Below are 24,861 nucleotides of genomic sequence, written 5' to 3'. Positions count from 1 at the left end.
AAATATTTTAAAGTGATCAAGTAAGTGATATTTATCACTGAAAAAAAGACATCTATATTGTTTTGACTCTCAAAACTTGGTAGAGATAGAAAGAGGTGTAAGATGTTAACCTGAAGTTGGAAGCTGTGTTTCACAGTTAATGTTTTGACAACTATTTTGGGTTTAAAGTTCTCCAGAATCCCCTGCATTTATTAGTAGCCAATGTTACTCATTAACTCTCAATTTTTACTTGCAGGGCACAAAAAATTGCTAGAAATTTGCTTTTGTACCCAAAACTAGAAACGGTTTGGGGTCAATCCCATCGCCTTCAAGGTTTTGCATCCAAAGCACCCCGAGGCTTGGAGCATCCCGAGCTCACCGGGCGTTTCTGGCCTTGCCAAGGAAGCCGGGGCTCGGCAGGGACGGAGAAACACGGGAGGAAGGGCAAAGCCCTCGGGGGTTCGAGGGAGGGAGGTTTGGAATTGAGATTAGGGCACGGCTCCTCACCCACAGGGCGCCTGGGCAGCGCACCGGGCTCTCCGGAGCGCCCGGACCCGGGGCTCAGGCACCTCGGGGCGTCCTGCAGGGCCAGCACCCGCACCGGGACGGTCCCCGCCGGCCGCAGCGGCTCCCGGAGCCCCGGCTCCCGGTGCCCTGCGAACCCCGGCTCCCGGTGCCCTGCGAACCCCGGCTCCCGGTGCCAGCGGTGCCCTGCGAACCCCGGCTCCCGGTGCCCTGCGAACCCCGGCTCCCAGTGCCAGCGGTGCCCTGCGAACCCCGGCTCCCGGTGCCCTGCGAACCCCGGCTCCCGGAGCCCTGCGAACCCCGGCTCCCGGTGCCAGCGGTGCCCTGCGAACCCCGGCTCCCGGTGCCCTGCGAACCCCGGCTCCTGGTGCCAGCGGTGCCCTCGGAGCCCCGGCTCCCGGTACCCTGCGAACCCCGGCTCCCCGCGGCCCGGTGCCCTCGGAGCCCCGGCTCCCGGCGCTCTCGGAGCGGGGGCACCTGGCGGAGCGGGGGCACCTGGCGGGGAGAGGGGGCACCTGGCACCTGGCGGAGCGGGGACACCTGGCCGGGAGAGGGGGCACCTGGCGGAGTGGGGACACCTGGAGGATTGGGAACACCTGGCGGAGCGGGGGCACCTGGCGGGGAGAGGGGGCACCTGGAGGAGCGGGGGCACCTGGCGGAGCGGGGACACCTGGCGGGGAGAGGGGGCACCTGGCACCTGGCGGAGCGGGGACACCTGGCGGAGGGCGGGCCCGGGGGTGGGTGGGGCCGTCCCCGCCCCTCCGGAGCTCTCGGCCCCGTCCCCCGGTGCCGCGGGATGCCCGGCACGGCGCGGCGCGGCTCGGCCAGGCCAGCATGAAGAAGCACCAGCCGCACTCGGTGCAGGGCACCTTCAGCCGTCTCTTCGGCAAGCGCCACTCCAGCCCCAGCGCCGCGTCCCTGTTCGCCACCAACCCGCCCTGGATCTTCACGCAGGAGGTGACCTCGGACAGCGCGGGTGGCACCGGTCAGTGTCCCCCGGCGGCCCTGGGGCTCGGCCGGGCGGTCCCGGGGCTGAAGGGTGCGGTGGGCTCGGGGGCTCCGCTGCTGCCTGGGGGCGGCTCCGGGAGCGCTCGGTGGCTCCGGGAGCGCTCGGCGGCTCCGGGATGCGGCAGCGCCGGTCCCGCCGCTGTGCCCGAGCGGGAGCTGGGGGTCCGCACCTGGGCTGGGCGGCTGCCGCTCCCGGCGGGTTAAACTCGGCTCAAAGAGGCCGATGAGTGACTGAAAATCCACTTTATTGCTTCCCGTCGCGCTTTCCCACGCCATGTTTGATCTGCGCCTTGCCAGGTCGGAGTTATTTACTCATAAACCTGTTTCTCGCAGGGCTGCAAGCGAGGACGGAGCTGAGGGTTGCATATTCCTCGGGATTTATTTGTGTTTCTTTGTGGTTTTAAGTGCAATACGGTGCCCTGGAGGCTCATGTAGGAGGGAGCCAAATTAATAGTAATGGAGCCGGGGAGATAGAAGATAGCAGTTTGTGGATGAAGTTTGGTGGCTGTAAGAGCCCGACAAACTCTTCCAAGATTAAAAAAATGGAAGCGCTGCCTGCTGAGCTGTGCAGGGTGAAGTGTTGTCTGTCAAAGCAACTGCGAGGTGGTTACACCCCGAAGGCCAAGCTGTGAAACCAAGATAAAATGAAAATGTGACAGGGAGTTTCATGCAACTCTGCAACCTAGGAGGAAAATTGCTGATTTCTAACTGTCGTAAATCTGAGGAGGATTCAAGCTTCTCTCTGATGTGGTTTGGATTAGAAAAAAGAAAAGAAGTTGCTGTGTCTGCTTATTAGGAGCCTGATTTCTGCGGCTGCGGTTCTGCAGTGGCAGTACTAAAGCTTTCTGCTCAGGTGTGGGTCGGACTGCAGAGGAAGGGCCGGGAATCCTGAAACCTGAGCCCGGGCAGCAGCTGGTGAATCGCTCCTTCCTGAGCATCCTCATGGAGTTTCTGCCCGGAATGGGGCTCGGTGAGGGTGCAGTGGCTGTGGGACACCACGGCTGGGGGGACAGCAGCCCGAAGGGACAGCCCAGGACGGGGGACAGGAGCCCCAAAGGGGGACAGCAGCCCCAAAGGGGGACAGCAGCCCCAAAGGGGGACAGCAGGGACAGCAGCCCGAAGGGACAGCCCAGGAAGGGGGACAGGAGCCCCAAAGTGAGGACAGCAGGGACAGCAGCCCGAAGGGACAGCCCAGGATGGGGGACAGGAGCCCAGGAAGGGGGACAAGAGCCCCAAAGGGGGACAACAGGGACAGCAGCCCAAAGTGAGGACAGCAGGGACAGCAGCCCAAAGGGGGACAGCAGGGACAGCAGCCCAAAGGGACAGCCCAGGAAGGGGGACAGCAGCCCCAAAGGGGGACGGACAGCAGCCCAAAGGGGGACAGCAGGGACAGCAGCCCAAAGGGGGACAGCAGGGACAGCAGCCCAGGGGCCAGCTGTGCTGTCCCCAGACCCACGCACAGCAAGTCCTGCCCCAGCCCTGGCCCTGTTTCTGGGCCATTTCCTGCAGGGCTCTGTGCCTGGGGGAGTCCCCTGCTCCTGCCGATCCCCACCTTGGTTTCTCACACAAAGTAAACACAAGTTAGGCAATGTGCAAAGGGTGTAGGTTTGCATGTCCCTGACTCAGAGATTCCTGAATATAGTGACTGCAGCCTCCTCCTCCTCCTGCTGGGAGCTGTGGGTACCCCGGCTCAAACCTGCTGCACCTCCTGCAGGTGATGCAAGCCCCGGGGAGGAAGAAGTTCCATGACATGCGTGGCAAATTGTTTATTTAATTTCCCATGGCTGAGTGAACAGAAATGTCTCCAGGACAGGCTGAGTGTGGCCGAAGCAAGGCCAGTGCTTTGAGCCAGCTGCTTCCCACAGCTTCCAAGGGTGCATTTCCTGATGCCTCCTTCCAGGAAAGGAGGCTGGCAGGGCTCAGGGCTTGCTGCTGATGGGCTCCCAGCAGGCAAGTCCTGTTTATCTAGCAAAGAAAACACAACTACAAGCACTTCATTTTCCTTTAATTAAAGCATTCAGGGGAGCGATGCTTAGTAATCTAGGATCAAAGTCCTTGTGATCTTTAATCCAGTTTCTCACTGGGTTTACCTAGTGACTGTTAAATATAAAACTCATCATTTCAAGTCTCAGAACTACTCTGTTGCTGCTCAGGCTGTCTGAGTCCAAACTCTCCTGTTGCCTTGGCCTTAATTCCTGCTCCTTACTCACTGAATGCAGGGTCACCCACAGAATTAATCATCACAGAATCACAGGGTGGTTGGCTGGAAAGGGAGCTTAAAACTCATCTCATTCCACTCCCTGTCATGGGCAGGGACACCTTCCCCTAGGTCAGGCTGCTCCAAGCCCCATCCAACCTGGCCTTGAACATTTCCAGGCAATTTGCTGGCACCTCTGTCCTCCCTGGGACTGCAGCAGCTCTTCCTGAGAGCTTCTGGGCCCCTCCCAGGCAGGGAGGTGGTAAAGGCTTGGTAGGACCAGGCTGGCTGAAGCACAGCTGGCCGGTGATTTGAAAGCTGGACAAAATGTCCTCTGTGTAAGGAATCCCTCGTAGTGGGAGAAGTTTGGTGTGAGGGAGGGGAAGCTGTGATTGCCTGGAGGGGCAGTGGCAGCAGGGCAGACGCTCCTGGGGTGTCCCAGGGTAACCTGGGGGTGCTGAGTGGGAGAAGCTGGCGTGCTCCTGGGCTCTGTGGTGTGTTTGAAGGTTATGTGGAATTCATCTGCCTCCAGTCCCTCAGCAGAGGCTGTGCTGCCTCATGCCCAGCCCCTGGTGTGGTCAGGTTCTCCATTCCAGGTGCTCATGCAAGTGTTTTCCTTCTGTGGGACGCACACAGAGCATTTGCTCTCCTCTTTTTCCTAGACTTTGGGTAAAGCTGTTTCCCTGGGAGCTTCCTCCTGATTTCTGCCCATCCTTCTTCTTCTCCTCCCTTCCTCACTATCAAAGTCTGTTGTTGGGAGCACTCCTGCAGCTTTCCCTTCAATCAGAGCCATTTTGTTGTTTCCCCCTCCTTCCTCAAACTCTCAGAATTTCTTTAATGTCTGTCTCCTTGGCTACGAGTTATTTGTGTATCTCCTTCCAGCCAAGGTGGGGTTTGCATGCTTCACTATTTCTGCTTGTTAATTCATGCTGCTAATCAGACACAAAGAACGTAATTAAATTAATTTTATGAGCTTTATTCACTGTCAGAAATAAACCAGCCCAAGGGGTGTGGCTCAAGGTGAAAGCACAAGGCTGGGAACCAGGAATTCCTGATGGCTGCTCCTGCTTGTCACAGCAGGGCCCTGTGACTTCCTGCCCTGCTGCCTCCCCACGCAGGGCAGTGTTCTGTGGGCAGGCTGGAGGCTGGTGAAGCGCCTGGCCCCCCTCTGGCTGGGCTGGCAGTGCTGTGCCACAGAGTGCTCGGCAGGGCAGGAGCTGTCCCTGCTCCTGGCTGGCTCTGCTGCTGCCTCCCCTCAATTCCAGCGGCTCAGACCAGCCAGGATTGCCTCCTGTTCCCTCTGAGCTGCTCCAGTTCGTCCTGCAGAGCTCAGGGAAGGTGTGTGACAGGGCTGTGAGTGCCTGTCCTGCACACAGGGACCTTCCTCTCCTGTCTCCCACTCACCCCCAGGACACCCAGCTTTTCCTCAGGGTCCGACGGGCTCTGCCCACCCCTGGGGCTGCTGCAGCAAATTCTGCCCGCTCTGTGTGAGCTCAGGGTGTCTGTGCTGTCCCCAGCAGTGCCCAGCTCAGTGCTCACGCTCTGCTCTCCCCGCAGGTGATGTGATCGAGGTCTATTACGGTGACAATCGCTTCGGGACGGTGACGGACTCGGGCACAGCCACGCTCAAACCGCGCCCGAGGGTCCGGCCCCTGCTGACCTTCCTGCCCCTGGTGAGTGCCCCAGTCACTGCTGGGCTGCCCTGGTGCCCAGACCCAGAGCTGCTGCCCCCAGCCCCTACTGAGGGGAGCAGAAATGACAGCAGAACCCCTCTGAAATGAGGCTGGCTACAGGGATTGATGGTGATCTGAGCTCAGGCTGCTCTGGGGCACAGAGGAGGCACTGGGGGTGAGGTGTGAGCACTGTCAGACTGCATTTTCAATTGAAAACCGATTGCTGAGCACGGGGATGGTAGATCAGGCTTGCACTGCAGTTCATCTCCCAGGTGCTGGCAGGATCTGTCCCACATCAGGAGTGTGGCTGGAGCCTGCAGGGCTGCACCCAGAGGATGAGGTGATGCTGTGGCTGTGCAGGGGTGATTCTTTTCAATCTCTGTGTGAAAAACATTCCCAATCCTCAGGGCTGTCACCCAAGCCCCGGTGCTACCCACACAGGCAGAGCTGGCCCTGGGGCTCTCTTTCCCTTCTGAGGGTCCCTCACAAACCTGGGCTGCTCCTCCCAGAACCAGCTCTAAGTGAAGGAATTAGCAGGAAGAGGCAGCGTTTTGGAGGCCCAGTGTGCGTTGGGTGTTTGCGCGCTTTTGGTGAGGTTTGATCATGATTTGATCTGGCACTGACTCCGCTGCTGCCTCGCACATACCTGCCCCAGGTCCACACCTGCACGGGGCTGTTCTGCAGCTCCTGCCTTAACCCTTTCCCCCCACCCACCCAGCGAGCAGCTCCCGGTGAGTCAGGAGGATGCTCACGCCCTGCCCTGCAGCTCCTGAGCCTCTGCACCTGGCTCAGGAGCTGCTTCCTGCCCCAGCCCTGCTGTCCCACAGGAATCGGCAGGGACTGCAGCAGAGGGGTCCCCCCTGCTCCCCCGGCACTGCAGGTATCCCAGGGAATGAGATAAACCCACACTGCCCTAGCTCAGAAACAAGGACTTTAGGGGCAGTTCCTCATATTCAGAGAAATTCTTCATCTCCCTGAGACCCCAGGGTGCTCGGCAATTGTATTTTGGGTGGCTTTTGTAAGGGGCAGCTCCAAGCTTGGTTGTTGAATGGGTGAGCTCCTGAGAGCTGGGGAGCACGGGGACAGGCAGGCTCCCCTCACTGGGATGCCTGACTCTGTTCCAGGGATGAAAAGTGATTCCTGGTGGTTGCAGTGAAAGCTTCCCCCCACGGGCTCCTCAGCAGGCACCAATCTGATTCAGGTACCACAAACTGGAAATGCAGGTTCCTGGCACAGCACCCAGAGCCTGCCCTGAATCAGCTGGAGCTTTTCTGGGCTGGCCACACCCCAGCAAACACCGGGAACAATCTTCCCAAGCATCTCTGCAGGCTGGCAGCGTGCTGGGGATGCTTTCCACCTCAGAGGCCAGCCCATGACGTGGGGATGGGTGGTTTTGGAGAGATGCTGAGCATTAGCAGCTGCCACAGAGGGTTTTGGTGAGGAACAGGCTTGCCCAGTTTGAAATGACACATCCAAAAGTTCTGCTCCTTTATGGAGTGCGGGCTGCGTCCTCCAGCTTTGCAGGGCTCTCTCCTGACTGCCAGTCCCTCTGCACTCCTCCAAGCAGGTGATGCAGGGCTCAGGCGTTTTTGTTTCCCTGCGAAGGAGCAGCTCCCCTCGGGGTGCTCTGCAAACCTGCAGCAATGGATTTCCATTGCAAACGGGGACTGCCGGTTTGCTCTTTGCGATTTTGGTGTCTCAGTGCTCTGGACAATTTAACTGTCAGCTCTTGAAGTGCCTCTCTTGGTCTTTGTCTTCCCTCTGGCTCTCAGATGAATTTCAGGGCCCGCCCTTGTGCCTTTGCAGCCCTTGGCCTCTCCAGCAGCACGGAGCTGTCTGGTCCCTTGTGCAATCCCAGGGATAGGAATTCCCTCACTCCTGGCTCACCTGTGATCGGCTCAGTCCCTTGTGGTTATAGGGGATCTTTGGTCATCTGCAGGGTGAGGGATGTAGCAAGTGAAATATGTGCATTTTCCCGTTATTTTGGCCAAAGCTGGGGCATTCCAGGGCTCTTCCACAGGAGCCCAGATGCTGCTGTTTTATCAGCTCTGCCCCAGCAGCTCCTGAGCTCCCCAGGCAGGGCAATGTAGCTGTGATGAGCTGGATGGACAAATCCAACTGACCTTTGATCCAGGAGACTTTGGAATCCCACGGCAATCTGATGTTAAAACGGTGATAGCGGCAGAGAAAGGCAAAGGGCAGGGGCTCAATCATTATCCAGGCTTTTGTGTGCAGGAAATGGCTGGGGAGAGGCGCAGGCTGATGGCAGGATAACATTTCCTTTGTCAAGGGCTGTTAGCAGTGCAAACAGCTGCCCGGGGTGAGCAGGAATGGATGTGGGGGCTGCCAATGGGACAGTGCGAATGGGACAGTGTGTCCCTCGTTGGATGCTCCCTCTCGGAGTTTCGTATCTCTCTGACATTGCTGTGCCCCGAGATGCCTGCCCCCAGGCCCAGTGTGACACCCCCCAGCCGTGCCCTGCACACGGGTGCCCAGGTGTGGCCCGGGTGCCCAGGTGTGGCCCGGGTGCCCAGGTGTGTCCCAGAGCCACCCCAGCCCCTCGGAGCCAAACCAGCCGTGAGTCAGGGACAGGAGAGGCTTTTGCTGCTGGCAGAGCTGCCAGGCTCCAGGTGAGTCACCTGCCCCAATGGCTCACCTGGGTGGCTGCAATTACCAATTTCAGCAGTGCCCTCGCTGCAGGCGCCCTCCCAGGTGTGTAGGCTGCCAAATTGCCGGTCCTGTACCAGCTACGGGCTCTCAGCATGAGCGTGAAGGGAGTAACTGAGCAAAACACAAACCACACAAAGAGCAGCTTTCCCCAGAGTGCTCAGATATGCTGGTGGCAGTTTCACAAAAAGCTGGAGGTCTGTCTGTGACTGCAGCAGTGCTTGCTGCAGAGAAATACCCACCAGAGTGCCCAGCACACGCAGGGGAGCTGCTCAGTGCACTGGTACATCAGTGGTGAGGGGCTGGTGCTGCTGCTGGCAGCTGGGCAGCCCTGAGGGGGATGTGAAATATTCCTCCAGGGGGATGTGAAATAGCCTGAATTCCTCCCTAGTCCTCCATCACCTGTGCAGCCGTGATGACTTCACTCATCCCCTCAAACCCTGTCAACAGCAGCTCCCACAGGAACCTCCATATCACAGACACTGCCCTGGATCCCATCAGGGCTGTGTGGACAAATTACCAGCTGCTTGTCAGCCCTTTGCTCTGATCCCTGGCTGTAAGACTGACAGCTCTGTTTTCTCAACCCCTGCAGAACGCCCAAGAATCCCACGGGGTGGCTGTGCCAACACCGTCGGTGCCAGAAGACTTTGTGGAAAAGGCAGCTCTTGGTAAGGGATGTTCTTGGTGGAGTCCTGAGCTGCACCGTGTGCTCACGGAGCCCTCAGGGCAGGAAATGTGTGTGTACCCAGCTCTGGAGCAGACAGTCTGCTCATATATTTTCATGCTAAAATAGAGTCTGCTATTAATTATTTTTTGAAGTCATTGAAAATTAATTAATTCCTCAGGGGTGAGGCAGAGTGGCTGTTAGGTTCAGGAAGTTTTAGACAAGCCTGGCAAGGGGCTGGCTGGCTGGGCAGGCCACTGGCGCAGGCCAGGCTGGCCCAGCAGTGATGGGGAGGGGCTCACAGCTGCACTCTCTGCTCCTGCAGGCTCTGGCTCCCAGCTCAATGGCAATATTCGCATGTACAGCTCGGTGGGGGACCTGCGCCCGCAGGCCCTCGATGGGCACGGCCTGGATGAGGAGATCCCCCCGCCGCCATCGGTGCCCCCACCGCCCCCTCCAGCACCCGTGGCACCCCCCTTGGCCTCGCCGGTGCCTCCACCCCCCGAGATGCTGCCACCACCGCCGCCGCTGCCGCCCGAGACGGTGCCCCCGCCTCCTGCCATGGCAGCGCCGCCGCCGCCCGCCTCGGCCCTGCCCTCCCCCAGCACCCCGGCTCCTCCCGACTTCATCCCGCCCGCCCCGCCGGGCGCCCGGGACCCCTTCGGCCCCGGCATGTCCAAGTGGAAATCCGAGACCGTGCTGAACACCAGGCAGGGGGACGGCGAGGGGCCGCTCTGCGCTGCCGAGCCCGGGGTGCCTGCAGCCCCCAGCCCCAAGGAGAGCCCGCAGCCCAAGGCCGAGCCCCACCTGACCTTCCCCAGGTCGTTCAAGGTGCCGCCGCCGGCCCCGGCGCGCTCCTCGTCCATCCCGGTGCAGGAGGGCCGGCAGGAGCCCGTGCCCAGGCAGCCTCACGCCCGGCCGCCCCTGCCACCCTGCTTCACCATCAGAGCTGCCAGCAAGGCACGGCCGGGAGAGGCCGAGCAGAGGAGCTCCGGGCTCCGACAGGGCCTTGGGAAGGCGGCTGTGCCCCCTCCACTGAGCCCCAAGCCAGGCACAGGGCTCAGCCAAGGCGTGAATCCCGCTGGCCGCCGGTCCCCTCTGCCAGGCTCCGAGGGGGAGAGGATTCCCCAGCTGAAAGTAGCTGGGAGAGACTCCCCTCCAAAATCTGAACCTCTCACTGCGAACGACCTGGATCTGCCTCCTCCAGACTACCCGAGCTGCGAGGATGACTGGAAGGATGCCAACAACCTGAACAAGCTGCGGGACGAGCTCTCGGCGCTGCTGCGCTCCCCGCGCCGTGAGGAGAGGCCGCTGGAGAGGCCGGGAGCTCCCCAGCCCTTGGACAGCAGTCCTAGTCCTGCTGGCAGCCGGGAGCCAGGGCTCAGCGAGCCCCAGCTCGCCAGGAAGGACACGGGGTTACCCAAGGGAGGGGAGAGTGAGAAGAAGGAGGTGCCCAGCAGCCCCCCCAGCACCAGTGGGGGCTCTCCCAGCACTGCAGTCACTGCCCCGGAGAGCAACCCTGACACACAGCCCCGCAGTGTGATGACAATCAGGAACGAGCTGGAGGCTGTGCTGTCCCTGAAGAAAGAGGGGAAACCTGCCCCAGGGCTCAGCAGCCAGAAGCAGGCTGTGGAGAACGGCATCAGCACCCCACAGGTGAGGAAGAGCCCCCCTGATGTGAGGAAGAGCCCCCCTGACGTGAGGAAGAGCCCCCCTGACGTGAGGGACTCAGTGGTGCCAAAGCCAGTCCCCAGCCTGCTCCCCGCCCCGGCGGCTGCTGTGGAGAAGGATGAGACAGACCACGAGGACCATCCTGCTCCTGCTGCTGGCCAGGTCACAGAGGACGTGAGCCCTGCTCCTGGGTCCCTCCACAGCAGCGTGAGTCCCCCAGAGCCACCCCAGGAACCGGCAGAGGAGCCCCCAGCTCCCAGCCCGCCCTCAGCCCCTGTGTCCCCTGCACAGAGCCCGGCACCACAGCCCAGCCCGGCCATTTTCCAGTACAAAGTGCACCGGGCTGGGGCCAGCTCGGCCGAGCCGCCCTGTGCCCCGGGCTCCGCTGAGCCACCCCATGGCCTGGGCTCAGCCGAGCCGCCCTGCCCCCGGAGCTCGGGCAGGAGCCCCCCGGGCACCTCGGGAGCGGGGCAGGAGGAGGTGCTGATCCACCCGGTGACGGGGGAGCCCGTGGAGCGGGGCTCGCCCATGGCCCTGCTGCTGGCGGCCCGGCAGCGCGCCCAGCGGAGCCGCCAGCCCGGGGACGGGGCGGCCGCGCTCAGGGCGAGGCCGGCGCTGAGATTCGGCAGTGCCTCGTCGGACACCACCTCGTCCACCAGCTTCTTCCGCCACGAGTCCAAGCCCGGCTCCTTCACCGTGGTGCCTCGGCCGTCTGCGGCCAGCCCAGCGGGGTCTGGCTGGGGCAAGCCCCCCTCGTTCTCCAGCTCCTCGGAGCAGGGCCTGGCCGTGCGGGAGGCGCAGCCCCCCGGGCCCCGGCGAGCCGCCGCCTCCAGCCTGCTCCGGGGCCTGCTGGACTCGGGCCAGCCCGGCCCGGCCCGGCCCGGAGTGCCCGGCGAGGAGGAGAACGGGGACACAGCGCTGGACTTTGGCATTATCCCCCCGCCCCCTGAATTCAGCAACGAGGCCAACGAGGGTCCCCTCCCGAGCCGGGACGAGAACCGCAAGTGCCCCAGCGTCCCTGACAGCGGCCGGGGCTCGGGAGAGCCGCGCTATTTCAGGTGGGCTGGCTACAGCCGCAGCTACGGGGGCAACAACCAGGAGCCAGCAGCTCTGCCACCCTTGGAGAAGAGCTGGAGGAACGGAGACTTCACACCGCAGTACCCGGATCACAGCAGCTCCTCGAGCTTCCCCAGCCACGGCCCCAACCCACGGCCGCTGATCAAGAAGCGCCTGTACATGTCAGAGCCCGACAGCTCCTACCCCCGGGCGGCCGCAGCCCCCCGGGCTTCGGGCACCCTGGCCTCCACCATCTCCTCCTACGGCCCCGGAGGGTTCAGCTCCACGCCCAGGGAGGGCTCTCGGCGCCCGGGCCCCAGCCCCGGCTCCAGGAACGGCCCCTCGAGCACCCAGGGCAGGCGGGCGTCAGCGGACGCTGCGGGGAAAGCCACGGCCTACGGCGGCACCGGGGCTGAGGCCAAGTACAAGGGGCAGAACGGGGACTTCTCGCCCGCCAGTGTGCTGACAGCCAGCAGGTACGTGCCCCCTGAGCCCACGTGCCCCCTGAGCCCACGTGCCCCCTGAGCCCACGTGCCCCCTGAGCCCACCCTCCCTGCCCTCGGTGCCCCTTGGAATGGCCCCAGAGCAGCACTGGGGTTCCAGGGGAGTTGCTGCCCCTTTGCCCCTGCTGCTGCCCTGCTCCGAGGGCAGAGACCATTTCTGGCTTCTCCCTGGTGCCAGCTGTGACCCCCATGTCCCTCCCCATCCACCTTGCTGCCCCTTGGCTCCTGCTCCGAGGGCAGTGACCATCCATGGCTCCTGCCTGGTGCCAGCTGTGACCCCCATGTCCCTCGCCATCCCAGCTCACTGAGGGGAGACACGAAGCACTGAAATGCATCCCTGCAGTGCTGACCCAACGCCGAGGTTTGCCTGGGCTTGCTTTGGGTGACTGTCCCTCTGTTCTCCCTGCAGGCCTGCCCACGGCACCCCACACTATGGGGCACCCTCCAACACCTTCACGGTACGGCCCGGCACGCGCCAGCCCATCTCCTACTCCTACCAGAGCCACCGGTAGGCCGAGCTCGGGGCTGCCCTGCCGGCAGCTGGCTGGGAAGGGACGAGAAGGTGCCTGGGTTGGTCTCTTCCTTCTCTACGGGCACCAGGGATGGTCCCAGCCCAGCCTGGAAATGCACTTGCTTGGAACTGCTGCTGGGGAATGAGCCTGAGACTGGACTTTTCTCAAAGACTGCCATGGAGAGTCGTTACTGCGGTGGGCAGGCTGCTGCCGTGTTACGTGAGCAAACGTGGTTTCCCTCTTTCCCATTCTCCCTCCTGGGTTATTTTCAGAATTGCAGCCTGATAGGCTGTCTAGGAAAGCCACAGAGCATCCTCAGCTCTCTTTAGAGAGCATCACCACTGGAAAGGTTGATTTCAGTTTGGTTTTTAATTGGTTTAACTCCAGCATGTTTGGGAGCAGGGAGAAACCAACTGAGAGATGTGCACAATGGAAGTAAAGCAGTGTATAGCTAAATGTCAGGGATTGAAATAAGAATGTGAGGCCAGTGGGATAGGAGGAGAGTTTAGGGTGCTTTGATCCTGATCCTTGCTGTCCTTAAGAGCTTGGAGCAAATCAGTTTTGCCTTAAGCCCAGCTCTGGGCAGTCAGTGCCTGTCCTGCTGAGCCGGGCTCTGACCCCTTCTCCAGGAGCAGCTTTGGGAGAAGGGGCCCTGCTTTGCTGTGCCTTTTGGTCACTGTAAATGTTTCTGTTGGCAATTATTCCTCATGGAAGGAGGCTGTGAGGCCTGGCTGGGAGGCTGTGAAGCACTTTAGGGGTGCAGGACACAGAGCAATCCTTTTCCTTGGGCAGGGGGGTGCCAGTGACTCACCCAGTGCTGTGCTGTGGGTGCTCTCCCCGAGGGCTCTCTTGCCATTCACAGCCCCGTGCCCCCCAAAGTGTCCTTGTTTCCTCAGTTATTAACAAGTGTCCTTATGAGCTGTTCCACTGATCTGGGACTGAGGAGCTCCATTTCGGTGTGCCTGTGGGTGCAGGTGGGTGTCTGCAGGGCACCCAAAGGGAGCTGGCTCTCTCTGTTGCCCTCAGTGCTGTTCCAGGTGCTGCAGGTGCAGCCCTGCCCCTGCTCCCCTCTGCTGGTGCCTGGGCAGGGCTGGCAGCTCTGAGAAGCCTTAAAGAGGGTTCCAGCTTCCAGAGTGAGCCGTGGGGTCTCACCACAGCTGACCTGAGTTGTGAATAGCCAACGTCCTGAAACTAGAAACAGAGACTCTTCCTCCTAGGTAAACCTGCTGAAAATCACTGTAAGATACCTGTAAAAACTTGTAGAGAATTTTTTCTTGTCACTGATAAACTGAAAGCACTTTGAGACATGAGTCTGTTTTTATGGAAAGCACTTTCTATTTTCAATGCTATAAATGCCACTGGTTCCACTCCAGCTTACCCTGCCTGGCACACACCTGGATGTGGCCTGCAAGCAGATCTTGCTTTACAATGCAGCTCAAAATCAGGGATAAATTTCCCTTCACTGTGGAATTCTCAAAAGTTATCTTGATATTTGAGTCATATCATTGACAATCTGTGTTTTATGTTATTTCCAGCTTTACCTAATAATTTAACAGCCCTTTCAGATATTGCAGCAGCTTTAAAGTATTCTAAACTTCACTTTGCTGTGAATAAAATGAAAATGCAAATACAATAATCAGTCTAATAGCTAATTCAAAGGGCATTTTTATGCCAGCAAGTCACAGTGACTTAAAAGATTTCCATTGCTCACCCCAGCCAATATTGAAATAATAGGCTTTTAATATCTGGGTGTTGGTTTTAAAAACATATTTATGGAGAAAAGTGACTATGGAGTGGCTATAAGGACATTTAAGTGTGCCAAGTGTCATGTGGAATACCACCTGCCCCAAAACATGGCATTTTCTCCATGCAAGGAGCATCTTGAGCATTCTTATTCATCTGTAGAAGTAAATTCGTGCTCCTCCTTGAGGGGCTTCAGGGTCATGTTTTGGTACTGGATGAAGTTTCACCAGTTTAACCTGAAAGCAAGCAAAGAAGTCTCTTTGATAATGTTGCAGCTTAATGGGTTTTTCTTCCTGATACTTTTTTTCTGAAATAATAAGCTATATTTGCAAATGAGTTCTCAGAAACAATTTTAAGGCTGGGTGGGCAATTTCAGCTTTTGACTTTGCCCAGAAGTGGGGAGGGCAGGGGGGTATGTGTGCAGTGTTCCACCTCAAGAATTCTTCCAAATTGCAATCTCCTGAAGCTGTTTTTTCCTTTTTAGAGAAAAATGTGACACTCCAATGTTGATACCTGCTTTAAATGTCACCTTTACTACTTCACCCAGACACACAGTTCACGTGTGGGTGAAATATGGTCTTGGACACCACGGAGTGTCTCATTTCTAGCAGACACAATTGCTTTAATTTAGTATTAGAAGTGTGGTAATCGAAGTCAGCTTTATAAAACAGCCACTCTTCATTCAAGAACAGCACTCAGGGACTGCCCAGGGGGCTGAGCTCTCACTGGATCAGGCTGGACTCTGCTCCCAGTTGTAGGACTGGTTAGCATGCAGGTTCTCAGCAGTGGGACTCTTCTATTCTTCACTTTGCTCTATCCCTGCTTCTTTTGAATGCATTCAGCAAATTCTGGAATTTCAGGAACAGCTCACCATTGATTCTGGGGCCACTGTGACAAAGGAAGCACTGTCAGAGCTGTTGGCAGCCAAAGCACTTGGGGACAGAGTCAGATCTCTCACAGTGAGGACTGCAGGGGTGGGGACGAGCCCCCCTTGCTGGGACAGGTAGCTCTGGATAAACAAACTGTCCTTGCATTCCTGCTCCTCCCAGCTCTTTCACGACAGAAATTTAGCAATAGAGAAAGAGGAAACAAAACTAAGGGGTATTAATGGAGCAGAGCACCCTGCCTCAGCCCAGTGCTGAGAGCAATCCTGAAGCCTGAGTGTGGAATTATTCTCACTTCACCCTCTCTGAGGCAGTGTGGTAATTCAAGTCGTGATACAACTGAGATTATCCCCTGCAGCTGCCTCTTCCTCACAAGTTCCTGCTAGGGGAGTGTAACAGAGCTTTAGCTGTAAAGTATTGAACAAAGTCTCTTATTTATGAGTGCCATTGAACACCAACCTTCTTGCATTAAACATTTCTGGATGTTTTATTACATGTGTGGTTTGACTTTTTTTGGTGTTGCTTACATGGTCTGTCTGCTGGAGGACTGGGAAAGGTTTGAATTTCAGCTTAGCCAGGGCTTGGTGCAGTTTCTGTGAGCCTGACCCAAAGCCTGTGGCCATGTCAGTGTTTCCAAAGCCCAGGCAGGGCAGGAAGGGGCAGCTGAGCCCCAGGAGCTCCGTCACTCACGCCCAGCAGGTTGGGCAGGCTGGCAGAGGAGCAGCCTCTATAAATAGTGCTTGGGCTGGAGCTGCTCAGCAGGGTGAAACTCCCCTGCCTGCTGCAAGTCCCGACTGGAACGCTGTGCCCAAAACTGCAGGCGCGGTGTGAGCAATGCAGGCAGCAGCATGAAAGGCTTGGCTGCAGCGTGGCTGCTCCTCTGCTCTCAGAATTAAACTGATTTGCATTCTCATCTCCTTCAGCCAGCTCAGGCCACAGAAGCAGGCTCTGTGTGAGGGAGGGAAGGGTGCAATGTGTGCCTTGAAGCTTTACTGGAGCCACAGTGGCTGTCCCCAGGTGTCCCCAAACCTGAACGGTGTGTGGTGGGGCAGGGACAGCTGAGCAAGGCACAAACCCCCAGCATTGCCACCATCCCTTAGGGTACAACTCTGAGCCACTGGTACAACTCTGAGCCATTGGTACAGCAACTCTGAGCCACTGGTACAACTCTGAGCCATTGGTACAGCAACTCTGAGCCATTGGTACAGCAACTCTGAGCCACTGGTACAACTCTGAGCCGAGCTGCACCCCAGCAGTGACTCCTGCACTGCTGCTCCTCTGTGCTTCCGAGTGGAACACCCCGAATGCGAGTGCCAGACACCCCAAAAGCAGACACTCCACTCCTTCAGGCACTGGGCAGAGCTGGGGCCCTGCCCTTGCCAAGGGCAGCTGCTGCCATCCTGTGGCACCACAAACACCTGCCAGACACCGAAGCATTGAGGCTTGTTTGGTCTTTAATTGTAAAATGTTAATATATCACCACTGACCTGTTCTCCCGACAGGCTTCAGCACCCACCAGAGTCTTTTGCCACGGACTGTTGTGTTTTGCTCGGGTGTGGCAATATGAGGAACCTAATGTGGTTTAATGTCTGACATTTGAACTTTTAATTTTAGCTGTGCATGATGGAACCCCAAGTTCAGAGTTCTGGCAAGAACAACTGCCAGAAAGCAGCAGGAGCCAGAGCCTGCCTTGCACCAGTGCTGAAGAACTGCAGTACCCTGGCATTGAACAGGACTACGGTGAACATTTATTTAAGAACAGTTTTAATATCAGGGACTGAAATCACAACTTGAACTGTGTGGATGATCTCAGCTGGCTCTTCAGTGCTACAGAAGTGGCCCAGTGAAAGTTAACCCCAGTTACAAATGAAAACCATCTTCCAAGACATTTTCAGAACCAGCACAAAACCTGTTTCAGTACAGCATCCCCCCAAGAGAGGACTTTGTGGTTCAAGGGGTATTTCTGAGGAAATGTGTCAGTTTTTATCATCATTTACCATCTCTTGTCATACACTGCTCTAGAACAGGCAGTTGCTGTGAACACCTGTATGACACGGGAATTTAAAAAGCAGCAAGTGAGGTTTACAAAGAGTATGAGAGAAGTACAGAGCCTGGGAAAGCTTAGTCTGCCTCAAAATCAATTGTGGGCTTTGCACAACTAAACCTATGTGGATGCAGAGGTAAAAACTGGAAGCACTGTACATTTAAGTGCTGCTATCATGCTAAAGAACCAGGGGTAACATTCACTTCAATGGCATTTTTGCTTCATCAGTCAGGACTTGCTTAATTCTGTCTAGGAAACGCTAGGCCAGAGCAAGCCATACCTAGAGCAGCAGCAATGCATGCAGAGCAGTGACTTTCTCCAGGTGAACAGCTGAGTTAGAAATGTACGTGGTATTTGACAAAAGCACCTCAGAGGGCTCTGTGCAGGCTGGCCTGGGGGTAGGGCAGTGTCCTGTCCCCTCAGTGCCAGCACAAGAAGCCACTTGCCACAAGTGCGTGGATCCGGGCTATCACTAAGCACAGTCTGGTACAGGAGCAAGCGAATGACAACTGAAGTCCTTAGTGCAGTTTGACCCCACATAAACCTTCTGTTCACAGCTCCTATCCTCGAGTGAGCTGCCTTCAGCACAGAGGAGATGAACCCTGGTGCCAGAGAGCACAGCACCCACTCCCTCCTGCTGCCAGAGCCCCTGGCATGCCAGGGTTCCAGCACCATCCCAGGGTGTTGAGCTGCAGGGCTCCAGCTGGGCTCCTCACTTTACCTCCTGACACCAACATTGGTATTTTACAGCAAACACTGCTATCCTACACCAGTGCACAGGCAGTGCTGCCCAGAGGCTCCCCACTGCTACTGAGGCTGAATCCCCCTCACCAACCACATGCTGCAGTAGGGACAGCACTGGAACCCTTCTAGCCCCTGCATCCCAACAGGTATTCTCATTCCACCTGATTTACAGAGCAAAGAACTTGGCTCAAGGGTGAGGCTCTCACACCTTTCCAACAAGAAGCATGTTGCAAACCTCCCCCAGAAGCTTCTATGAATTCCATGGGTAGTCTGGAAAACTGAGGAAAGGATCAAGTCTTTTTGACTTTATTTCTTTTTCATTACACCTAATTCCCTGACTCTCCAAGTCTCCTCTGTGCCTGAAGTAAATTTTTTTCTGAGTAAAACCAAAGTCTTTTATTACAGGAGAAGCTGCTCCTGAGGAGAGGGTAAAGCTTGGTTTGTAACTAACTTATGCCTAATTCAAAATTACTACAGGAACCTTCTTAGCCACAAGCTTGGAGGCAGACACCAGACCCCACTCCAGCTCACACACCTGCGACTTCAGCAGAATCAAAGTGATGCCAGCAAGGAACTTGGACCATGAGTTTATAAAACTATTCTTTTACACAGTTGATTCCAGAAGCTTCACCAGCTGGTAGGGGGACAGTGTGATGTAAAACCTGATGATCCCATCCAACTGTAGTGAGCAAGGCATCATCTGAAGGAGACCAGGACAAGCCTTTTACAAAGTCTCGATGAGAATGGTCTCTGAACCTGGAAAACACCAACACTCCATCAGCCATCATTAGAGAGTACTGGGCTTGTGCAATCCCTAACTGCTGGCTTGTTAGGATGATGCTCCTCTATTTAGGAACATTTTCACCTCCAGGCTGCCCAGAGCAGCTGTGGCTGCCCCAGCCCTGGAAGTGCCCAAGGCCAGGCTGGATGGGGCTTGGAGCACCCTGGGATAGTGGAAGGTGTCCTGCCCGTGGCAGAGGGTGGGATGAATGATCTTTAAGGTCCCTTCCACCCCAAACCATCCTGTGTATTAATAATTAACTTGAAAAGACAACAGCAGTGAGTATTCTGTGAGTACTTACACCTCTGAGAGGTCTGAGTCAAGAACAGCAACTGAACAGTCTTCACTGATGGAAGCCAGTAAGGGTGAACTAGAGAGAGACGAGAGCACAGTCAGAACAAGCAAATCCAAGAACTTTTAGGGATAAACTTGTGAACAGCAGGATTATTAGTGATCCAGACCCAGGTTCAGCAAATGAACTCACAAAAATCTTACAAAAATGTTCCCACCAGCATTTGGCAGTGTGCCAGTACACTGAATGGGAATACTCAATTAGAATCTGAAAACAAGTGATCTTTCTTTAATCAGAGATGACTATAATTAGAAAAGTCTCCACAGTGTGTGGGTCAGTAATTCTGAAGCTGCAGAATTCTTGTTGTGGACATTCACACATCAGAAGTGAGACATTGCTTGGTTTACTCTATTCTCTGCTACAATCTCCTGGATGAGAAGACCAAAACTGGCACTCTCACAGGTTTTACTCAGGAATAACTAAGGCTTTTGAGGGGAGGCAGTGCCACGTTGTGTGCCAGAATCATCAGTACCTGTGTGCAGAGAAAGCAAAGCCTGTGATGCCTCGGGTGTGCACGGCAGCGCTGAGGGCAGAGTCAGGATTCTTTGTGTCCACCAGTGCAACTGTTCCACTTTCATCACCTGCAGAGAGGGGTGTCGCAGACATCTTTTCACTACAAATCCTTTCCTTAGGATTTTTCCTTCTGAGAAGCTAAGAGGCCTCAGAGACAGGATGTAAACAGTGGTTATCTGCTGCTGTGGAATGCAACAGGTCCACCTGTGCTTGGCCCCTCCTGGATGTTTATAATTAATGGCCAGTCAAGGACCGAGCTATCTCAGACAGAGTTGAGAGAGCTGCCTTTGTTATCATTCTTTTCTTTTCTATTCTTAGCTAGTTAGCTTCTGAGGAAACCTTTCCTTTCCATTTCTTTTTAGTATAGTTATAATGTAATATATATAGATCATAAAATAATAAATCAACCCCTCTGAACGTGGAGTCAGCATTCTGGTCTCTTCCCTCATCCAAGAACCCTGTGAACGTGGTCACAGAGGGGCACTGAGCCCACAGCACAAACTGCCCTGTGGAAACAGCCACCTTGGCTTGCCTGGTGAGAGTGCAGGTGCTTACCCAAGACAAAGATGTCACTTTTCTGTGGATGCCACATGACTGAGGTAGGGAGGTAATTACAGGCACTGCAAACTGCAAGGGAACAAACTGGCGTGAGAGGGGAAGGAGGCACAGCACAAAGACATTCCTCATCTCTCTCCTTCAGCACTGCTACTGCAGCAGGACAAGTGTTTTAAGCTTATTGTACTTCTGTGACAGTGTTAGACCTCCTTAGGTTTTAACAGGCACTCCAATCACTAGATTTGGAGTTAAAAGGCATAAAATAATTTACTTCTTCCAACACACTCATGCAGAAGCAGTGACTGCACACAGACACATACCAATTCGGGTAGCTGGTTTGGGGCATCTGGTGTCCCAGAGTAAAGTTCTGTTGTCCTAGAAATCCAAAAGGAATGAGAAGAATTTTACAATTTCTTTGTGGCATAAATTCAGATTCACTGCTGACTCACAGGCAAAATGACCCTGTGTTTTCATCTGGTTTAAAATGATGCTGTCACCAAGTGCAGCCTTCAGTCATCCCCAGGAGCTCCCAAAATTTGATACAAACCTGTAGGAATCAGTTGACAAATTGATTATAAATTTATCAGACTGGAACACTGCAATAACACAGGGAGGCAGGCTGCAACACGAGAGGTCGTTTCTAAGTGCATTAAACTGTAAATACCTAAAGTTAAATCTCGTTTAAATGGGGTAGATTTAGAGAACAGAGTGAGCTTTACCTCAGCACAGGACAGGAACACAGTGTCCTTACCAGGACAGGAAGCCACACATGTCACTGCATCGGCGTGAGCTACCAAAAGCACAAAAGGATAAAGAGCCTCAAAGATTGTATCCAACTTTCCCACATATTCCCAAGGCCCTCCAGAGTTTAACATCAGTTTAACAGTTATGCCCAGACAGGGATAACTTCTGCTCAGCAGCAGCAGCTGCCTCCTACCAAAGCGATGAGCTGCCCAATCCAACCATGGATCCATGAGCTGCCCAATCCAGCCATGGCCACAGTCCTTGTGACAGCCCTGAGCTTGAGGGAGCCAGACAAGGGCTTGGGGGAAAGGGTCAAAGTGGGGCGTAAAGGGGATTATAAAAGGGAGAGAGGGGTGTGTTGGCACTCACCTCTGTAGGAGTGCAGCACCGTTTGCTCCGGGATGTCCCAGACTTTCACACTGTGGACGAGAAGGAGCAGTGAGCGCCCAGCACAGCCCAGCACGCAGCTGCCAGGCTGGGCACAGGGCTGGGCACAGGGCTGCCAGCCCAGGCACACTCACCAGCAGTCCCTGCCCCCGCTGACAGCCTGGCTGCTGCCGGCCAGCACCGACACCGAGGTCACGATGTCATCGTGCTCGTATTTACAGAACTTGTTCACGATGAGGCTCTCATTCTCCTCCAGCTCCCACAGCTCCACTGCACCTGGGGGATGCAGGGGAACACACACCTGAGTGATGGGGACCCCACTTGAGTGACGGGGACACCCAGCTCAGTGACGGGGACACCCAGCTCAGTGATGGGCAGGGACACCCACCTTTGAGCAGAGGAGGGGGCCGCACACCCCAGGGGAGGGACCCAGCTCAGCAGAGGGGACAAGGGACCCCCAGGAAGGATGGGGCCATGCCCATGGCTTACCGGAGTCGGAGGCCACCAGGATGCCCCTGTCAGCCAGCCAGCACAGGTCGGCCACCCCCGCCTCGGTCTGCACGCCGGCGGTGCAGAAGCCCTCGCTGGGGGCGCGCCGGGGCTCGGCGAACACCCACAGCGAGCCGGTCCAGCAGCGCCCGTTCAGCCCGGAGGCGCCCAGCAGCAGGGCCCCGTCTGCGGGAGAGACACGAGGGGAAGCGCGGGGAGAGACGCGGGGAGAGGCGCGGGCAGCGCCCGGGAGCGCTCCCCGGTGCCAGGCCCGCCGCGCCCCCCGCCCCGCTACCTGCGCGGTAGTGCGCGCGCTCCAGGTGCCGCTCCATGCAGGCGGGCGCGTTGGGCGGGATGTTCCACTCGGTGGCGGGCTCGGCCGCGGGCTCCCCATCCAGCGGGGCGGCGGGGGCGGCGCTGTCGGGCGGGGCGGGCGGCGGGGGCGCCTGTGGCAGCAGCGGCGGCGGTGGCGGCGGAGGCAGCGGCTCCTCCATGGCGGCGGCGGCGGGGCCGGCCGTGCCCCCACGTGTCTCCCGCCGCCGCCTCCTCTCGCGAGAACGCCCGCCCCGCGCCCGCCCTGCCCGCGCTCTCGCGAGAGCCGCGCCGCCATCTCAGCGCCCGGCGGCGGCGGTCACCGACCGGGACGAGCTCGGCGCCGCCGCTCCTCCTGCCCCGCCGCTCCTCACGGCCGCTCCCTGCCCTGCCATGCTGTCCCGCCTCGTCCTGCGCGCCGGTGAGCCCGGGCAGTGCCGCCGCTCGGGGGGAGCGGGTGGCGGGCGGGGGGTGCCGGCCCAGCTCTGCCCTGACGCGCTCTCTGCCCTCTTGTCCCCTCAGCCCCCGCCGCCCTCAGGGCGCTGCCGCCGCCCGTCGCCGTGGGGTGAGTACCGGGGAGCCCCTCGGGCACCGGCCGGGATTTGGGGCTTAAACAGCGTTATTCTGGGGTTTTGTCTCGCGTTTTTCTCATTGATGTTGCGGGAGTGTGGGGCAGGGACGGTGGAAAGAACTTATGGAGGTTATGTAGTCCCACCCACTTGTGAGAGGAGGTGTGTCCAGTCAATGCCTCCTTCTTCGAATCACGGCCGGGTTTGGGGCGGGAAGGACCTTAAAGCTCATCCAGTTCCACCGCCTGCATGGACAGGGACACCTTCCCCTAGAGCAGGGCCAGCATGGCTTGGACACTGCCAGGGATGGGGCACCCTGTGCCCGGCCTCACCAGTTACTGCTTATTTCATTGGAAATGTGCTTGAGCCTCATCTAAGGGTGGTTTGGGGAACTGTTTCTGTCTGTTTTTTATGTAAGAATCATAATTGAGATGTTCTCGTTGTTCACAGGGTGTTACACACCACAAGACCACTGCACACAACTCAGCAGAGTTTGGCTCCTGTGCCACCTCTGCCTGAGAAGGGAGGAGAAGTTCGTCATGGTTTGATCCCTGAGGAGTTTTTCCAGTTTCTCTACCCTAAAACAGGAGTGACAGGTTAATATAGATTTTACCATTTTTAGCTATGCTTACGTGGTTCTGTTCATCAGTTCTGGCTGCTGAAAAGGTAAAATATTACTGAAAATGAGTATTTTCCATGTGCAGGTTGTGAAGAACAAGCCACTGTAGGACTCCTGGCTCCAAAGTTAGACACCTAATGATTGAAAGAATTCCATGAGCTTGGTTTTGTAGAAAGATTTAGTTGCCTGTTGATCCTTAAAAAAATTAAATTTTGCATGTTTCTGAATGAGCAAAAGCAGCAGGTCCCATGTCGGGTGCAAGCTGCTCCCACTTGTAGTGAGGTTCCTTGTGGCACCTTTGCCAGGTGGAATTGTGGCTCTGCTTTTTGTCCTGGTAAAATAGAACACTTCTTCCTGACCTTGTGAGCCTTTAAAGTGTCTCCTTCTTAGGTATTTGAGTTTACTGGTGCTCGTTGTGCTTTATACAAGTAGCGCTGCTTCATTTCTCCTGTAGGGCCCTACATGTTGGGCACTGGCCTCCTGCTCTACCTGCTTTCCAAGGAGATCTACGTGGTGAACCATGAGACAGCAGCAGCTGCCTGCATCCTGACAGTCATCGTTTATGCCATCAAGAAGTTTGGGCCTGATGTGGCAGCTTTTGCTGACAAACTTAACGAGGTAATGAAGAAACTGCAATTTAACTGTCCAGTCGTTAGTAAGGAATGGTTTTGTTAAAGTACAGATGGCTTCCCCCTGCCAGAGGGCAGGGATGGATGGCACTGGGGAGGAATTGTTCCCTGTGAGGGTGAGCAGGCCCAGAGAAGCTGTGGCTGTCCTGCCTTTGGAAGTGTCCAAGGCCATGTTGGATGGGGCTTGGAGCAGCCTGGGACAGTGGAAGATGTGCCTGCCATGGCAGGGGTGGGATTGGATGGGATTTAAGCTCCTTCCAACCCGAACCAGTCTGGGATTCCATGACTGGCTGTGAGCCCTCGTTCTCCTCCGTTGGCATGACCTCAGCCCTGGCCCAGGGCAGTTGGCACAGAGGTTTCTCACAGCTCAGTGCAGCATTGCAGCATTAACTGCAGAGCACTCGTTTTCCTTGCCTCTGACCCTGAAGCGTGGAGTCCTCTCTTTCCTCCAGGAGAAAATGGCCTCGGCTCTGGCCATGAAGAACGACACCATCCAGACGCTGCAGACGGCCATCGAGGAGGAGAAGAAGGAGCAGTGGAGGGCAGAGGGCCGCAGTTACCTCTTCGATGCCAAACGGGTGAGCGTTCCTGCAGTGCCAGGGCAGCCTGCCCTGCTGGGCCCTGGCACACATTGTGCTCTGCTGCCAGCCTTGAGCCTCCCGTGTGCTGCTGTGCTGCAGAACAACATTGCAGTGCTGCTGGAGGCCAACTGGCACACATTGTGCTCTGCTGCCAGCCTTGAGCCTCCCATGTGCTGCAGAACAACATTGCAGTGCTGCTGGAGGCCAACTGGCACACATTGTGCTCTGCTGCCAGCCTCGAGCCTGCCGTGTGCTGCTGTGCTGCAGAACAACATTGCCATGCTGCTGGAGGCCAACTGGCACACACTGTGCTCTGCTGCCAGCCTCAATCCTCCCGTGTGCTGCAGAACAACATTGCAGTGCTGCTGGAGGCCAGCTGGCACACATTGTGCTCTGCTGCCAGCCTTGAGCCTCCTGTGTGCTGCAGAACAACATTGCAGTGCTGCTGGAGGCCAACTGG

At 56.9% G+C, this 24,861-nt stretch overlaps 2 protein-coding genes across 2 annotated transcripts; one reads left to right on the top strand and one right to left on the bottom strand.

Moving 5' to 3' along the window:
- Window positions 1-1,312: 1,312 nt before the first annotated feature.
- Window positions 1,313-14,599, top strand: C25H6orf132 (chromosome 25 C6orf132 homolog). The gene is made up of 5 exons (XM_054648954.2): window positions 1,313-1,489; window positions 5,267-5,382; window positions 8,642-8,717; window positions 9,039-11,916; window positions 12,353-14,599. The coding sequence occupies exons 1-5, from the start codon at window positions 1,339-1,341 to the stop codon at window positions 12,453-12,455; spliced, it is 3,324 nt and encodes a 1,107-aa protein (XP_054504929.2). The 5' UTR covers window positions 1,313-1,338; the 3' UTR covers window positions 12,456-14,599.
- A 2,230-nt stretch (window positions 14,600-16,829) lies between these two features.
- Window positions 16,830-22,234, bottom strand: WDR77 (WD repeat domain 77). Its single transcript, XM_054648716.2, has 10 exons — window positions 21,987-22,234; window positions 21,692-21,877; window positions 21,337-21,478; window positions 21,185-21,234; window positions 20,791-20,861; window positions 20,392-20,446; window positions 20,072-20,143; window positions 19,476-19,584; window positions 18,953-19,021; window positions 16,830-18,626 (listed from the first exon to the last, which is right to left on the bottom strand). The coding sequence occupies exons 1-10, from the start codon at window positions 22,183-22,185 to the stop codon at window positions 18,467-18,469; spliced, it is 1,113 nt and encodes a 370-aa protein (XP_054504691.1). The 5' UTR covers window positions 22,186-22,234; the 3' UTR covers window positions 16,830-18,466.
- Between the last annotated feature and the right edge of the window lie 2,627 nt (window positions 22,235-24,861).

This window comes from Agelaius phoeniceus, chromosome 25 (genome assembly GCF_051311805.1).
Source record: "Agelaius phoeniceus isolate bAgePho1 chromosome 25, bAgePho1.hap1, whole genome shotgun sequence".
NCBI classification, from domain to species: Eukaryota; Metazoa; Chordata; class Aves; order Passeriformes; family Icteridae; genus Agelaius; species Agelaius phoeniceus.
Note: the sequence above shows the minus strand (reverse complement) of the source record. Positions and strands in the feature narration are given on the sequence as shown.